This window comes from Punica granatum, chromosome 8, assembly GCF_007655135.1.
Source record: "Punica granatum isolate Tunisia-2019 chromosome 8, ASM765513v2, whole genome shotgun sequence".
In the NCBI taxonomy this organism is placed as follows: Eukaryota; Viridiplantae; Streptophyta; class Magnoliopsida; order Myrtales; family Lythraceae; genus Punica; species Punica granatum.
Window position 1 is genome coordinate 17,193,695 of NC_045134.1, and position 17,726 is coordinate 17,211,420.

At 39.9% G+C, this 17,726-nt stretch overlaps 1 protein-coding gene across 2 annotated transcripts; it reads right to left on the minus strand.

The window, feature by feature from the left end:
* Positions 1-853: 853 nt before the first annotated feature.
* LOC116187579 (flowering time control protein FPA) lies at positions 854-10,745 on the minus strand. 2 transcript variants are annotated; one of them, XM_031516370.1, is made up of 5 exons: positions 10,532-10,745; positions 9,996-10,318; positions 2,882-4,083; positions 2,078-2,322; positions 854-1,835 (listed from the first exon to the last, which is right to left on the minus strand). In XM_031516370.1, the coding sequence occupies exons 2-5, from the start codon at positions 10,224-10,226 to the stop codon at positions 1,129-1,131; spliced, it is 2,385 nt and encodes a 794-aa protein (XP_031372230.1). In that variant the 5' UTR covers positions 10,227-10,318; positions 10,532-10,745; the 3' UTR covers positions 854-1,128. The 2 variants fall into 2 exon arrangements, with proteins under 2 accessions (XP_031372230.1, XP_031372229.1); XM_031516369.1 differs by having other exon boundaries at positions 9,993-10,318.
* Between the last annotated feature and the right edge of the window lie 6,981 nt (positions 10,746-17,726).

The following is a 17,726-nucleotide window of genomic DNA, read 5'->3' on the forward strand; positions in this document are numbered from 1 at the left end:
TACTCTCAGATCAAATCAACAATCTGATCTTCTTTTATAATTTTAAAAAATAGAAGGGGGTAAAGGTACAAATAAACAAAATATTGAATTCCTAAATAATATACTATCAAAAGGAACTTTAATTTTTGGCTACTTATTTTACCAAATAATCTTGATTCAACCACATTAAGTGTTTGAAATTTCTATACTTAATTTTAAATGCTGAAATTTTAAGTTCAAACAAAGATATGTTAAGGCGGTGTTTGATAAATTAAGTGTTAAAAAATTAAGCATTTAAGTAGTTAAGGGAAGAAATGAGGAATGAATAAGAATGAAAAAAGTTTTGTGAGAAATAAATAACACCAATAAATGAAGAATAACTTATTTCATTAAATCAATTTTTTTTACTTATTTCCTTAAGTGATTTTTTGCTTATTTAATGATTAAGTAATTTAGATCCTTATCTTTCATATTTCCCTCTTTCTTACGTTCATTTTCTCATATAATTGGGACTAACTTTTAAAAACCGTTGAAACACACCCACCCGAATTCTTTCTTATTCTTTCAGGTCGAGCTTCTTTCTAAATTTACCGCTCAAATTCATAAACTGATTCCGTACATGAGTTACTAGCCGTGCCACCTCATTGAATTAGTTTCACGTTTAGAGTAGAGAAATAGCTTTGGGCTGGGATTGAGCAGACGTACCTACCAGTAAATAATCCTTCGTTCATTTCCATCTTCAATCCGACTCTCACGTAGATGAGTAGATTTGGGGATGCATAGACTTCAGCAATTGGCAGAACCGAAAATGATGGACAACACCAAATCACTTCTAAACTCGGACCAATATCATCAAAAGGCAGGGCAGCACAAATTACCGACACATTCTAATTTCAGGGCTCCATTGAAATAATATGAACGACTAAAGAATGATGAAAAAGTGCTTACGTACACATATTGCAATCAACGAGGAAGCTATCCGATGTAAGATCCTATAACACAAAGCTAAAGAAAGAAGAGACCAATTCTCTTAGAATTAACATTCCTTATCAAGTAAAGCTACGGCCATTTCGATTCACAGAAGAATGACGATTAAAACTCGTCATTTGGCTTCTCAAACTGTTTTGCACTTATCGAGTAGGCAGCCTGCTAAGTTCCTTTTCCTTGTTGGATCTGCTGAAGCAGGGAAGCTGCTAGCTGAAGCGTTGCCTGAAGCCGTTTCTGAGGATCGTTGTCTCCTTCTTGGACTCCTGAGCTCGGGACCTGTTGGTTTCCCTGAGGGGCCCCTGTCTGAAGCTCTGCTGGAACAGCAGCAGCAGCAACAGGAGGAGCAACAGCAGAGAAATTTGACTGCTGCTGAGGATGATATGGTTGGACTTCGGAACTCGCCTTAATATTCAAGAAATTATAACCCTCAGGGGCACTGAACGGCTTCTCGGGCTGACTTTGATTCCCCATCAGAGCGTTTTGAGCATTTGGGGATTGCCTCTGCTGCCCAATGAGAGATGATGCCAATTGCACGAGAAGCTCCGGATTAGGGATCGATGAAATACCCGAGGCTTTCATCTCCTGAAGAGCATTGATGCCGTTACTCGATGAAGGAAAATCAAATGGTGCATTATTTCTTGGTGCAGCAATCGAGCTTGGGAGATAGTGCGAAGACAAGCTTTGTCCAACAACAGGTTTTAAAGATGCCCCCACATCGCCTGCCGGATAAGGTAGGCTCTCTCGGCTTGATCTCAGTAGCTCAGGATGGTCATGTCGCTCTCTAACTTCATCGGGCCAGTTAAGAGACCCAACTTTTGAGGCGAGAGGATTCTCTAGCCTTAAAACAACACCAGAGATGCTCAGATTACCTGGTGATGAAGAATCGATAAGAAATTTTCCAAAGACATTTCACAGGTAACCTCATGAATCAGAAATTGTAATTTCGATCAAATTTTACAGTACAGTTTTATCTACCCTAATTTTGGTTCCTTCATTGTGCTCGAATAAAGAATAACAATAATTGGACAGGATAGAAGACCAATCTTCGTGCAAAAATCTGTTCTACCTTCCAGCAGTGTGGTTTATATGCATCAGCTAGTTGTCACATTACCTGGTACTTTCAGGACCTTCTGAGAGAAGTCCGAGGGCGGTACAAGGAACATGGTAGTCCGATCGTCTAATTTAGCAACAGCAGCCCGCTGCTTCTCCTCAAGGTAGTGCATGAACTCATTGTAGAACCCAATGTCAGCATCAGATCCTGGGACGAAGAAAATGACCCAGGCACCTGCCGCCTGGTAATAGTGCTTCGATAGCATATCGAGACTCGTTCGAGCTGTGCAATCCAAGAACTCGGGCCTGTATCACAATATATAAAAACCATGCAACTTAAGGTGATTGCAAGATTGCTCTAGTGAACAGTTAGGCAACCCAAAAGAGTAAATGAATTTCACGCCATTAGCATGCACAGCATCTGAACCAGACTGGTCATGAACCAGTCGACGCATGAATATATCGATACCACAAAAGCTCTGGTAAATGAGAACCAACAGTCCAATCAAGTCTGAAGGGTAAACCAGCGAGTCATTTCCTACCAGTTCTTATGCATTATGATCCATGCTTAAGAGCTGGATGGGTATTATGGCTGGTTGAAGGTCAAACTGGCATTTCTCATCTGATTCTAGTAGCTAATAATAAAAGGAAAAAAACAGTCAACTTAAAATGAGATGGTAAAGTCAAAACTTCATATATAAACGGTAGGAAGATAGTGCTTTTTATCAGAATAAAACTTCAGTTGACCAGGCTCTCAGCCAACACCCTGATCCAGTAACGAGAAATGCTTTAGAAAACATAATGGCCTAACCAAAAATTGATTATTGCAACAGATTCCTTTCCTCAAAGATATTCGAAAACTTACAGCACCATGTCTAGCGATTTGCCCACAGGAAAGCAGCGAGCGCGACAGATTGGATTTCCTCCCTTTGCTATGGTCCCTTCCCATTTCCACTCTTTCTGTGATGTTGCATTCGATTCTGTTGTCACTCTTTTCCTCTCTATCGAAATGGATTGCTCTTGACCTGAGCCAACATGGACATGATCATAATACGCTCTCAGATGATCGCTCCTTTCTCCATGAGACGCAACCAAGTTCGACCGCCTATCAGGCATCTCCTGGTACCTTAGATGATGACTGGGTTTATTAGTGTTTCGATCGAATCGCTCAGGTTGGACAAAGTCGGAAGTTACTTGAGGGAGAGCTTGTCTCTCATGTTTCAGGTCAGCATAGTCATACTCTAATAGGTCATTGTCAGGATGGAAAGCACTTGTCCTCTGTCTCTTTGCACCAGGGAAAAGGTCAGTTTCTTCGGGCAGATCCCATGGGTCGAAATCAGGACCCTTCTGATAAGAATGAGGGAAGTTGCCCCTTTTCTCTCTCACTGGAGTACCATGATATTCATACACATTTGGTGAGAATCCAACCTCGGACATTTCTTCAGTAAACCTCCTCTGATCATATCCAAACAAACGATCAGCACTGCTTCTCGAAACACCCCTCCGATTTGTTGTATAGATATCAGGGTCTTCTGCTTCCAATTTTGAAATGAAACGAGGAGATCTCATGCCACCAAAGTCATGAATACCTGACTTGAATCGGGGAGATAGAGAAGCAGCCACAGAGCTCTTCCCACCACTGGATCCTCCTCCTCCCGATTCGCTCCTAGCGAAACAAATGTGCACTCGGGGATTCCCAAACAGTTTTCCCTGCAGAGTTTCCTTTGCCCTGCACGCTGAAATCAAGTCCCTGAAGCGAACAAAGGCATAAGTTCGACCAGGAAATGCAGTGATCTTATCAATCTCGCCATATGGAGAGAAGGCTTTCCGAAGAATTGTCTCATCCACCTTCAGCTGAGCTGGAAAGCCTATCCATAGTACCTCACTTGGTTCGGATTCTGAGGATTTATCAGCAATCTTGGATTTCTCGGGATGATATCGGTCAGCACCACCGTGGCGAAATTTGGATGAGTCCTTCTGAGAGAAGGATAATGCCCTTTCAGAGCTTCGTTGTGGGTCACGGTGCTCTAGATGTTCCTCATCACGTGATGCGGCCGGTGACTTGTCCTGCAGCCATGATACCAAGAAGTAGCAAAAGCAATTAAGTTGGAACAGTATACTTATCAGAAGATGAAAAAATGGAGGATAAAGAACAATCTGAAGAAAATTTGCAGGATACAGGAAAGTAATCATTCAGTCTCTATCTTTTTCCCAGGGAATAATCAAATCCTAATAAAAAGAAATTCCAACCACAGAAAGTTGGGTATATGGATCTTAGTCGGTGCCTAATCAACAAATCATACATAATCAATGAAGCAAAACATTTAAATAAGAAGAAACAAAGCCATAAAATCAAAGCAGAGATTTCTATGACTTTTAAGCATAAAAAATAAAAGCCAACGCACAGTACTGCCACAAAATTGGTGCAGCACCTTAACATCATCTACTAAAGCTATACAGAAATTCAGTTGATCACGCATATCAGTAAAATCATTTAATTCACCAAGTAGGTCTAAATTTACTTGCATCTTGTTTTGATCAATAAAAGTTATGGAGGGGTGGGGGGTCATGGAGAGGTTATTGACTCCCCATAACTTTTGTTTGGATAAGCTCAATCAAAGGGTGAGGTTAGGGTGTAAGAATGTTGGAAAAGATCGTGACCCTTGATTTTATTTTATTTTTAATATTATTTTAATAGTTGATCTTAATAACCCTCCATAACACCCCTATTTGGTGGAACTGTGGAATTAAAGGTTACGAAGGGTTATGGTGGAATTTGTTATCCTTAAACCTCCCCCTCTTAAAATTTTCAAAAGCCTAACATGGATTATTAATAACCCTCCATATCCAACCCCTTCATAACCCTCCATAACCTTTAATCCAAACAAGCTTCTGTTTGGATTGAGGAATTGTGAGGGATAGGGAGGTGGAGAAGGGGCAGGGAGGGATGGTGAGGGGTGGAATAATTTAACCCAACATGGGCGGGTTAACTTATCCCACCCCTCTCCATCCAATTCTTATTCTTCCTATCCAAACATGGGATATTTTATCCCTCTCTTCCCTTCCTCCCCCTTCCCCTCCCCTCCCCTCCTTATCCAAACAACCCGGTGATAAAGTGATTCACCGCTTGATTGAAGTTTTCGTATTTCCACACACCATCTTCATAGATGAGGTGCCAAGCAGACCTATATCCACGTACAGATTATTAAAAAGGAAAAAGGAGAACAACAAAAAGTGGGGTCTCCACAGTGCAGTATATAAAACATATGTAAGACTCTCTCCAACCCCTCGATGAAATCCATAAATGCCCTAAACAATCCACCTCAAATAGATGTTCAGCAGCCTCTCACTTCCGACATGATCCCAATCCTTCGGCGTTGTCAATATTTAACTGTTCGTTAGTGATGCCTTAATAATCTGCTTTTCAATTAAAAAGGAACGCCTAAAACCATAATTCAAGCATTTTAATTCTAATTATGCTTTCCCACCCTTCACTGGAATCTGCAGTCCCAATGGGTTCCTTGATTCACTTCTTCTGTAGGCCCTCCTTTGGATATTAGACTAACTCGAATAGCCTCTTCATGATGCACATCCAAAGAACTTCCTGACCGTATAAATCACTTTCCTAGCTTGTAAAGCACCCATTCAGACATCCTCTCTTCTGTTAAATTTTCTGAGTCATGTAATTACTGAAAAAGAACAAGATAAACTAAAAATTGAGCCGTGATAGATGTCATTTGGGATGATCCTGAAAGGCAGATAGTGCCAAGGTGCTAATGGCATATATCAGTTCCTATCTACGAAAATCCCAAGCAACCGATCAAGAATTTGTAGAACATCAAAATCAAACCAGTCATGTTTAGAACTAGATATTTTACGGAGTTAGGAAAGAAAACTTCAAGATTTAACTTTAAGTAAATGAAAGGCTTTTCCCAGTTGAATGATCCTAATAGGTCTGGGAAAAGGCAGCATTGTACAAGACAACATTTTGTAAGGAAAGACAATTTTCCTCTTAAATATGCGCTCTAGTAATAACAGAAGATGCACAATTTCTATATGATCCTCAAAATTCAACATTTCTTATTTTAGAATAAAATGTGCATGCACTATGTAATACAAATTAGTGTGATGAAAGGTTTTCAGGGATGGATACACCCCAACCTTCGGAATGCACATTTCTGGCTTCAAGTGAAAACAACTCAATCCTACATTTCTTATCCAAACTCAACCCTACATTTCTGGCTTCAACTGAAAACGACCGACCCTATTTCAACCATTGGAATGCCAGTGAAAGAAAAACTCTCAATCATTAGACCATCCCTTCCCAGTCATGAATAAAGAAAATTTTCACTTTCTTCCAAAGATTGGCACTCTCAAAATCCTCCATCATCATCATCATGCCATGCTATCCCACAGCACCAGAGCCTTAGTCCATTCTTCTTTGTGCACTAAAACTTCTGATGTGTAATTTTATTTAAATGATGATCCAAATATGTTTGGACATCTACTCAATATTTGAGAATGTGCATGTACTATGTATACATATTAGTGTGATGAAAGTGTTTCAGGGACGGATACAGCTCAAGAAGAGACTTGTGCACTCCTATAATAAAAGTGAGCTTTTCTACATAAGCCATTCTACAGTAAGCTTCATAGTTCATGCCTCATTCATCAAAACTAATCATATGAATGCCAATAATTCACTCATCTGCAGATCTATCATTGAGAAAATCTTGTCACAGAGTGCCACAAATGAAGTCAGCCTACAGCAGCTGCAAGTGGATGCAAAATTTTACTCCCATCTTGCATATAAAGAGCAACTCTATCATATAATCCACAAGTAGAGGTCATCACAAATCTGAAATTTCAATTCACTCACTCTTACAATCGTTCACAAAATAAAATCTATAGACACTCAGCAATGTTTATGGAGAATAATTGCATCTCCATGAAGTGTATCCTGAATAAGCAAAAAGCACATCAACGAAACCAGGTAATTTATCCCACACCTGGGTTGCCTTTTCCTCTGCAGAATAGATGTTGCATAAATCCCACCAAAGATTGAATACTCAATCACACCTTTTGGTCATTGAATTCAGCGTAACAACCAGCGTCAGAACCCTCTCATTTGCAAACAGTACTCACAAGCTGTCCTACGTGTTTAAAACTAAAGAGGCATCACATTTCAGCAAGATTTCACAAGAAGCAGCAGAATGAGCAGCCAGGTAATGACTGCTAGGCCTAGGACATCTATCTTTTAGCAAAACAAAAGCAACACTCTAGCGGTCATGTGACTTGTCAACGAGATTACTTCTTCTAATTGTACTTATCACAACGGTGAAACAGAAGGCAACAGCATGGAGGTTGTGCCTGACAAACTATTATGCAAAAAAGAAATGTCAGTATAACAGGCCTCAAATAAGCAACGCTGGTATTGTTGTTGCTTAATTAATACTCAGTAATTTGACTGTTGGAACTAGTAAAATATAAATTTTACAAGAATTAACAGCAGAGATTGGACTCCCTATGACATCAGTTTGCACTACCACCACCTCTGGTTTATTCTTTCATAATAATTAATGAGGATGGAGTGTGGCATTGACTCTTTCCCAGAGGTCTTAACAACTCAAATGGTGAAATTCTGGCCAAAAGATCTGAACAGAGCATTATCTTCTGTTGAAAAGAGACAACGGAGTTACACGGTGGCACTTACTACCAGCATGTTGTTCCAATGAATTACCAGCGAGTGCCCTCAACCTTCATTTGTTATAGGTGTCATGGCTAAGGAGAAGAGGTTAAAGCTTTTGAAATTGTTGGGCACTTGATTTGCTGCTTTGAGGAGAAACAAGAACATGTGAAAAATGCCTGTGTCATGAACTTCAGGTCCTTAATCGACTACATTCCAGTTATGGTGAATTTTAGTCTGTAACTTTTGAGATCTAGGAGGAAGCTTTCCACGCAAGCAACAGTTTCTTTATAAAGATTGGGAGTTTCACAAATTATCTTTTGTTACTGCCTCAAAGAACAAATTTCACTTTAATGTCACGTGAACATGTGATTCTGCACTGAAGAATCACGTGTTTGACATATTGATATGATGCCAGCAAAGACTTGTTTGTGGATAAATGAGACTTATTTCATTGACAGTTTGAGAAATTCGTCATCTCTAACTTTAACTTGCATCTCACAAGTTCACTTTGATGGACATTCCCATTTCTTATGATGTAAGGTGTTCAAAGAACTATCACTTCTCAGTTCTCATCAAATTTCTATTACTATCTCAACTTTCTTTTTGAACTGAACTAGTTGAATAAAAGAGTGAGCAGATACAATGAGAGTTTGCAACATCAGGTCCCCACCATCATCATTTGCATTACAATATTCGGCAAACATTTAGTCTCATTAATTAATAATAGTCCATGATATGCTTATGTTATGTACGAGTGGCTTTGATCAGCCATTTCACTTTGTAATCATGCCTAAGTCTATTTGTTTAATGATATCCTTTATTTGAAAGCAGCATTCCCTTAACATCTTCGAATTGGAAAGTGGGGAATCATCTAAGCAATGCTGGTCTCATGTTTCCGGTTGCACTTCATTGAAATCTGCTTTCATTACATTTGCTATCATTTTTATTGATAACTACCATGAAACCTCATCTTTTCGGAAAGATGCACAGTTGAATATTTCTGGCCCAAGAGGAAAAATATGCTTACAATTTAGGAAAGAGCAAGAAATCAGAAGAAATCCCTTCTATTAGAAATGCCAGTATTTAACCCGTCTAAGAATTTGGAGAAGAGGACTGCAAAGACGAGCAAAGATATTGCTTGTAGGTTGGGGTACACCTAGTCAATCTTGTCTGTTTTTCATTTTGTCTTCCAGGTTACTGAGGTTTAATGCTTTGGAGAATGGCCTGTAAGCTCTGGGTTGCTTTTTGCTTCATTATTCCGGATGTTGTTTCACCGGTTTAATTAATATAAGAGTGCAACCCTTGTTAATCTGAAATACTGACAGTCAAATACTATATTTTTCTGATGGAAATAAATTCAGTTTTCTCCCATCAATTCCAGTTAATTTGAGCTGATATATCAGTGTTTCACTTTCCTTCTCTTCAGGCTGCTTCATGAAATGCATCGGTATGCTCTAGATGCGAGCAATGATTTGCCTTTTGCTTCCAAATGGTAAAATGCATCATGTTGAATTGCTGATGGAGTTCTGCAGCTATTGAAAGTTCAATCTGATTCAACTTTTTTCCTCACTATTAAAATTATAAATGTGAAATTTTCTCGTGGCCAGAATGCTGCAAGACTGGGTCTTAAAGATATGTCCTTTCAAAATGACCATGAGATTATATTGCAATAAATGATGTGTTTAATCTGCAGCAAGTTTCCATTATTTAACAACTTGCAGCAGCTTTTTGTTTGTTTATGATCAAAGCAGGTAGTGTAGACACCCATACAAGTACGTCACTTCTGAAATAGGCCCTTCATAATGAATGCAACCTTTGCAAGTGTCTGTTGCAGCTGTAATCATAAGTATATTCAACTTATTAAGGAAGTATATCACAGGAACTTGGGAGTTTGTCTGTAGTTTTGTTATCATAAGGTAACATTTGGTGAAATTGCTTGACTGAATGGTATAAATTTGTAAGTTATACGTGCTTAGAGCCCCGAATATATGCACAATGAATGGAAGCTGCAAGATTTTCTCGACTGTATGCGGTCAAGAATTTCCCAATGTATAGAAACCTCAAAGGGCGAATTAAGATGCTAATTACATTTGCAGTTTGAAATCAATGATTCACTCAAACATTACGAAAGAGACTTAAACCTTCAAATATTGTTTTCATAAATCAATTGGGTGGAAGAAGAAGAACGAACATATAACACATAGTTATATAAACATATTATATCTGCATAAGAATGGGAGCAAAAGAGCAGCTGAAGGAGTAACAAAGGGTCGGGGATAAGACTGACCACCTTTGTAAACTCAACCCTAAGCGGGTTGCCGGCAACAGCAAAACCATCGAGCGCTTCCATGGCAGAGACAGCTTCATCAGTGCTTCCCAGGTCAATAAACGCATAGCTTCGACCCGGCAGGAAAGCAATCCTTTTGATATCCCCAAAGCGTGAGAAAAGACGAGTGAGGTCTACGTCGGTAATGCCGTGGGGCAAATTCCCGACCCAGAGATGCCTTGACGCGGGCGGCATCAAATCGCTTTACAGTAGTAATAATCCTGTGAGATTTTAACCTTCAATTGTTGGCAATCCCTCCCCTGTCCCCCTCCTCTTCAACCAATTATCTACAAAGCAAAGCAGTCCCAAACAGGTCAAAACGGAAACATGGTTCCAAAATTCAACCATTCCTTTCCAGAACACGAGAACCTTTAATGAAGAGCCAAATGAACAATTCAAGAGATACCACTATCTATCACGGCTATGGCGATCAAACATCGCTTCGAACTGTAAGGAAGCAAACGAATAGCTAAATAGAGAGATAGACAGTGAGAACTAACCATGCGCTCACGAGGGAAGCAGCTTCGCCGAATTGCAGCGCAGAGAGAGAGAGAGAGAGAGAGAGACGGGTATGGAGACGAATGGAAGACACTGTGTAGTATGGGAACTGAAGAATCAGCCACTCCCATGGATGGCCACACCTTTCTAGGGTTTGCATCACGGGAAGATTCAGAGATTTTATTTTGCTGATCTCTTTCTGCTTTGGATTTGGCATGACGATGACGTGCCCTTTTTTATTTTAATTTTCAAAAAAAGAACCTCTTTTTCTCCTTTTTCAAATTCTAGCTCAATGTTTCAACGATTACACGATAAAGCACGACCCATAAATTTAGTTGCATTTTAGCACGTTATCATTTCTCTCATCTACTTTAATAGTAATAATGGCTGATATGAACTTAATAGCGTCACCTAGCACAATATAATTGGAGGAGTGAATCTCACAGTATTTTATTTAATAAAAAGTTATTTTTGAAAATTAAAAATAAAATAAAAAGGGAGAGTTAGAAAATATTCAATTGATTGGAGGGGCGTGGCCACCACCACCGGCCCCTCCCACCTTTTCCACCAATCAATTGAATGTTTTCTTCCGTACTTTTTATTTTTCACTTTTTTAACTTTCATAATAATTTGTTTACCTTTAAATTCATGTCAAAATAATAGACGGAAGAAATAAATGTGCTGGAAGCGCAACTAAATCGATTGGTTGTACTTTTATGCGTAATTTTTGAAACATCGTCCTAAAATTACAAAAAGAAGCAAAGGTCGTGTTTTTTTGTAATTTTTTTTTTTACTTTCTTTATTATAAATCGAGTAAGAGTAAGAAAGTTGGACGTCAGATTAGAGAAAATTCTATAATAGTCCTAAAAAAGGTAAATCATGCATGAGAACCAATGATTTTAAATTGTTTTCAAATATATCCCAATTTTTTTATTTTTGTGACTCCAAAAAAATGAAAGATTTCATTTCGGTTCAGATCTATTCCATCGTCTCTAATTCGTTACTTTTCCTGACTTATGATGATACGATGTATAAAATGTTATTTACAAAATTTTCAAATACTAAATTTTAGAAAAACAAAAGATAAGATAAAGAGAAAAGGTGAAGGGAGAACAACAAAGGGAGTCGGGGCACTGCCAGCCAATCCTCACTGACTAGGATAGCTAAAGGCCTCAGAAGCTGACGGCGACCTCAGCCGATTGGGTGGTTGCCGATGTCAGTGTTCCCACCCCCTCTATCGTTCTCCCACTTTGTAGTCTGCAGTTCTGCATATAGTTTCTTTGATGGGGCACAAACATAGACCACCCTTAGCTAAGGTCATTGAGGGCCTTAGAGGTTGTCTGTGACCTCAACCTGTAGAGAATAGGGCAGCGACAAGTGAACACCTCCTCATCAAACTTTGTCTTATCACTTTCTCTCTATTGTTTAAGGTTATCGGCAGGGAATTGGTCACCGCCTACCACCCGATTGGTTTGAGATTGCCCAAGGTCTCAAAAGCCACCGACGACCACAATAGTAAGGTTGTGATAGGTGGTTGGCAGGTGCCCCACCCTAGATCGATTTTTCTTTCTAAGGAAATTACAAAAGAAACAAAGGAAAGAGGACGACGTGGTGGCACCTACTGTAGCCCATCTCCTAATCTGAAGAGGCCACTGACAGCTTTGAGACCTCCAATGACATCATTTACGAGTCAGGTCGAGGCGGCAAAGGCGCATTCACTCCCTTACCTTTCTCAACTTTATAATAGGAAGAATATTATGATAAAGGAGGTGTACATCAATCACAAATACCGTCGCCTAGAAACCAAGATGTTACAGGTTGAGTTCTTGCCAATAAAACTAGTTATGCCTCTTTATTTATATTTATAATTAAATTATTTTACTAAACACATGAACCTCCTTTGTAATTAAAAAAAAAAGAAAAAGAAAGAGATATATCATATCTAGTCCCAGCTCGGTATGAGGTCCAAGACAACATCTAAGGACGGACAAAGCTGCAAACAAGGGCTAGCCCACTTCCACGAAAACATAGACTTGTTCATCATTAAGGGTTGTTTGAATCAATCAATTACTGAGCAGAACCAAGTTGAGTATAGTCAAGCTCAAGCTTCGATCACATTAAAAAAAGTCCAGTCCCGAGTTCACTCATGGGTTTAGTCGAGTACTAAATTCAACGCATATTGTTGAGAGCCAATAAAGAAGCAATCTAGAACCAGGCAATTAAGAGAAAATCCTTGGTTTATATATCCGCTGTGTACCCATCTAATAGATTAAGTTTTTAGATTGGAGATATGTTCAACCTGTATAGATTCATTAAAAGTTCATTACATATGTTCAGCTTGCGATTTCACTCATATCGTATTAAAAAAAACTAGGATTAGGAAATTTAAAATATCAAAGTACCAAGATTTATGAGATTAAATTGACAAAGAAAATAATTAAGGAAGAGAAGGAGAATATGTAATATTATTAATTTGGGAAAAAGACAAAAATCTCCATTGTGGTTTGGGGTCGGGACAAATTGCACAATATTCTTTTGTTTGGAACAATTAGCCCCCATGTGGTTTGCTCCGTTAGATATAAGGGGTTACGACGTTAATTTTTTTTTCATTTTCAGTTCTCAATCTTTAGCTTTTTAATCATTTTGGTCCTAAATCTTTTTCTTTTATCATTCCTATTCTCAACTTTTTATTTTGTTTCATTTTAGTCCTATAAAGAAAAATTGAAGGGGGAAAGGGGGAGGGGCCACTAATCGACGACCTTGACCCCTTTTCCGAGGGCGTCGGCACCCACAGAGGATGCCAGCGACCTCGGTGGAGGGGTCGGGGACCCCGAGTTGAAGTCCTCGGTCGAGTAGGGGTCGGGGCCGCCAATCGGCGACCCCAACCCCTCCACCGAGGTCGCTGACGTCCTCTATGGGTGTGGGCGCCCTCGATGGACGGGTCGAGAACGCCGATTGGCAGCCCCGACCCCCTCCCCCTTCGATTTTTCTTTATATGACTAAAATTAAACAAAATGAAAAGTTGATGATATGAATGATAAAAGAAAAGGATTTAGGACCAAAATGATTAAAAAGTCAAAGATTGAGGACTGAAAATGGAAAAAATTTAACGCCGTAACCCCTTATGTCTAGCGGAACAAACCACATGAGGGCTAATTGTCCCAATCAAGTGAATATGTTGCAATTTGTCCCGACTCCAAATCACAATGAGAGTTTGATATTTTCCCTATTAATTTCCTTGACTGAGCAAGTGTCACAATTCTCGCCCCATTGAGTATAACAATTGTTGCGTTGATCAAGTGTCAGCACTCCATTTTGGGTCACAAATTCCAAAAAAAATCACAGTATCAGCAATGATTCAGGTCACGACTTGAGCATCGTCACAGAAAACGGCTCAACAGAGCAAGAAATCACTATTCATCCTCAAGTTGGCAAAATCAAGCAGATGACATGTACACACGACAGAAGGACTCCAGGGGTCATCAAAAGGCAGCAGAGTGACTAGAGAGCTCAACAACATCCAAAATCAGCATTTTCAGTAGACCATATGGACAATCATATTTTTCGATAGTTCGCTCGTCCATCAGAAGATAGCCAATATTGGACTTCAAAAATCCACATCAATCCCAAACAGATGAAAAGTGTCTTCAAACGCATTTCGCAAATCATCTACTTTATACAGAACAACTTTCTGTATACAGACAATTTTTCAGTGAAAGTCCAAAAATGCCGGTTTCTTAGAGAAAAATTAATTCCAAATATCATATGCGGCCATCCCCCACAAGCATACAGAGCATGAACAGAGCTTCAGATTATCTTTTGGAAGCCATACAGACACCCCGAATGACTTCCGAGTGACAAAACGAGCATACCCTTCTTCGGAAGAGCATAACCAGAGACTGGTCTGATGGAATAACGGCAAACGAAGTTGACCCCGTATTGCCCTGAAAACTTCAGCGAACATATGCAATTGGGCAAAACAGACAGCAAAAACCTTTTCAGTTTGTCGAGTAACCTCCGAGAAGCATAAAAAGCCATTTCCAGTGGAAATCCATATTTGGAGGTCCTTTTTAGGAAACTTGGCGCCGGATGCCTACCTTACACAATGATAGCCTTCCCAAGACTCGATGTGGAATCGTCGAAATGAATCACACAACTCATCTAGACTCCCGAACAGTGCTTTTAGGGTCTCATATGCACTTTTCATGTCTTTAGAGGTCCAATCTCAACAAACAGAGATCACAGTGATCTCCGGATCGCCCAAGCAACTAAGAAAGCAATCTGAGAAAATCCAGTTTGGGCCTCCTAGGACATCTCCGACTCCACATTTGCATTACCGGCTTAATGGTCAGCTGTTCACGTTATTTGACAATTTATGTCAAAATGACCGACGTGAGATGCAGATACAAGATATGCTGTTAGAAGTGGTTAACTTCGCTCTGAATGCTTAAAATAAGCAAAATCGTTGCTCGGAAGATCATTCCAACCCAAAACAAGCAAGCAAGCTCTCGGGTTTGCCTTGAAAAGAGGTACTCGAGACTTAGCTTGCATCCTTCGGGTTAAAAATAGTCCTCTTGGTCAGATTCAAGTTGGTTCCTGAGTTTATTTCACTTTTCCCACGTGCATGAAGTCGGTATTGTGCGATTTCACAAATAACATGTTTGTGCGTGTTTGCATGTTTAAACATGTTATTAAATAATTGCAATACCGCCTTTTGTCAAATATGTGATATTTAACATGTTTGATGTTTGAGCATGCGAGAAACGATTCAAAACAACACGGGAAAACCTCGTGGAACCTAATACCGGCCATGAGTCCTCTCTTTCTCCAAAGAGAAGTGGCCGAGAGTCTCATGGTGTTATTCGGGTTCCATGAGGCTTCATCTTCCCTTTTTAAGTCCGTTCTCGGATTTCGTACAATTTGCAAGTTCCTTTACATCGAAAACCTCACATGAAATGCCTTTAAAAAGAATATGCATGGATTCGAATATTGATGACTTATTTGGGTTCATTCAGTTATGAGGGTATTTTGGTTATTTGACCAAATTATCCTCGTTTTTTGTGAAACCATCTCGATCGTCGAATCACGAACGGGTTAATCGAGATGCTCACACGGTTAATTCATTCAATTTTAAACAACTTTGCATGAATTGGACATTAATCTGTAACTCGCGTCGACGAATTATAAAACGGTGTTAATACCCTTTTCAAAATATGCATACTTCCAAACCCAAGACATGTAATATGATGTAACATGGACGTCTAGAAGAAACTTGTGTGCTTCGACTTGAGTTCACCTGATTTCAGGTAATTCAGGTCGGAATACAAAAGTTCATTTTAAATCACTTCCGGATAGATTGACCAAATCTTTGGCTTTCACGGGGTTCTCATATAACCCTCAAAAGATCCAAGGAATTGGTCGACGTCGGTTACAGGTCAAGGCGGCCCGTATTACATTGTTTCCCTTTTTTGAAAACAAATTTTCAAGTTAAGGGCAAGAACGTCATTTTGTGATTTGGCGACATTCTAGGGTTAGTATGACAGAAACACGACGGTATCGGAATCGGAACGAGATACCTGTTCAGATGCAGGTTCATCTGCATAGCCCCTTCTTATTCCCACTGATGAGTTTCTATCATCCTAGCATAGTTTAGAGTGCTAGTCGGGTATTCTGTATCAAAACATAATTGCCTAACTAATTTTTTCACTCGATCCAACCAAACACTAGAAATGGTTAGGTGGAACTCTAGGTTCCAAATCTAGAGTCAAAACACAAGTTTGGATGAGTTCAGTGTAACTTAAGTGTCACAACACCAAATCACTGTAATAACAATCCACACACACGAGACTTGACTACGGACATCCGATATGTCAGGTTCACAAATCAAAGCCGGATGCTAAAATTTTAGTGCACATTTGTTTATTTAGAGTAGGGTTTACATGCCAAAATTCCCCAGATTAACAACTTGTTAAACACATACATTCGGTGAATACAAACACATTGTCTGTTATTCACATGCTGCGTGTTACCTTTCTACACTTGTTTGTCATGCAGGTCGAGCCCGACGCCTAGGACGAATAGCAATGGGGTTTAATGCCCTAATCATCGCTCACAGGATCCAACGCCCTATTCAGTGAGAGCGTATTCGAATTTCAGTTTTCGGTTCTTCCTTAAACTCACTGTGAGTTAGAGCAGAATAATAACCGAATGCGAGTCGACTGAGATTCAACGACTTGTAATTTATAATTTCTTTTATTATTTTGAGAGCACATTGTAAGGATTTTATATTATACATTCATTATGTAAGAGTCTCAGTTGGCGAGCAAACGGTCCGAGAGTCGAATAATTCGAATCGGTTTCGTGCTTGCCCAAAGGAAAGTAAATCCAAGATCTCGCGGTTCCGATCCACGCAAGAATTCAAACATCATAGTTTGATGAACTGTAACGCATGATTGTGGATCTATTCCCCGATATACGGGTTTACTTCTCTCTCGGCTTCACAATCGATATCGTTTAATTCACCGAATTTCCGGTGTCAAAACGTGAGAACCTTACATAACTTAATTCATGCAGTAAATAATTAAAACATGCAAGCTTAGCAAACTAGAGTACCGAAAGGGCGTGCGGGATATAGGCTCGCACGTAACGTGAACCCCCGAACTCGGACTTTCCGGTTTCGCACGGATCAATACCTAGCAAAACTAGGAGTTCCATACCCTTAAACCTGGGTAACTTATCCGCTCTCGACCCTTGGATCGTAAAATGATAAGTGGCGACTCCTTCTCACGCGTGTCTGTCACGCATCCCCGAGAAGGTGGACAATCCCAAGCCGCGAGATCCAAAAGCGCGCAATGCGAGCCCCGACGAGAGTCTACATTCGGGTCCGTACAACTTGGCGACTCCACTGGGAACATCACTTAGTGGGTTCAAGCTCGATCCCGTTCGTTTGCTTGCATGTTTATTTATCGCTTTTCGCACATTTATTTTACGCACATTTACTTTTTACACTTGCATTGCATCACCCTAACGGGTCTAAGTACCAAACGCCTGAAATCCCACGGGCGCCGTATTAGGAAGCTAGGTTAGTCAGAGGTTCCGAGTAAGGGAACAGATTGAGTCGGCTCAGCCACCAAACCGACCTCCAAAGATCCTCGCTCGATTTCAATGATTTCACACCCTTGAATCGGAGCCCCCGTC

Bases quoted from the DNA above. Each gene is read 5' to 3' on its own strand.
- LOC116187579 (XM_031516369.1), bottom strand. From the start codon at position 10,226: ATGCCGCCCGCGTCAAGGCATCTCTGGGTCGGGAATTTGCCCCACGGC. The intron at 2,323-2,881 runs GTAAGTTTTCGA...ATTGTGATACAG, and splicing joins AAATCGCTAGACATGGTGCT to GCCCGAGTTCTTGGATTGCA. The intron at 1,836-2,077 runs GTAATGTGACAA...CTTCATCACCAG, and splicing joins GAAGGTCCTGAAAGTACCAG to GTAATCTGAGCATCTCTGGT.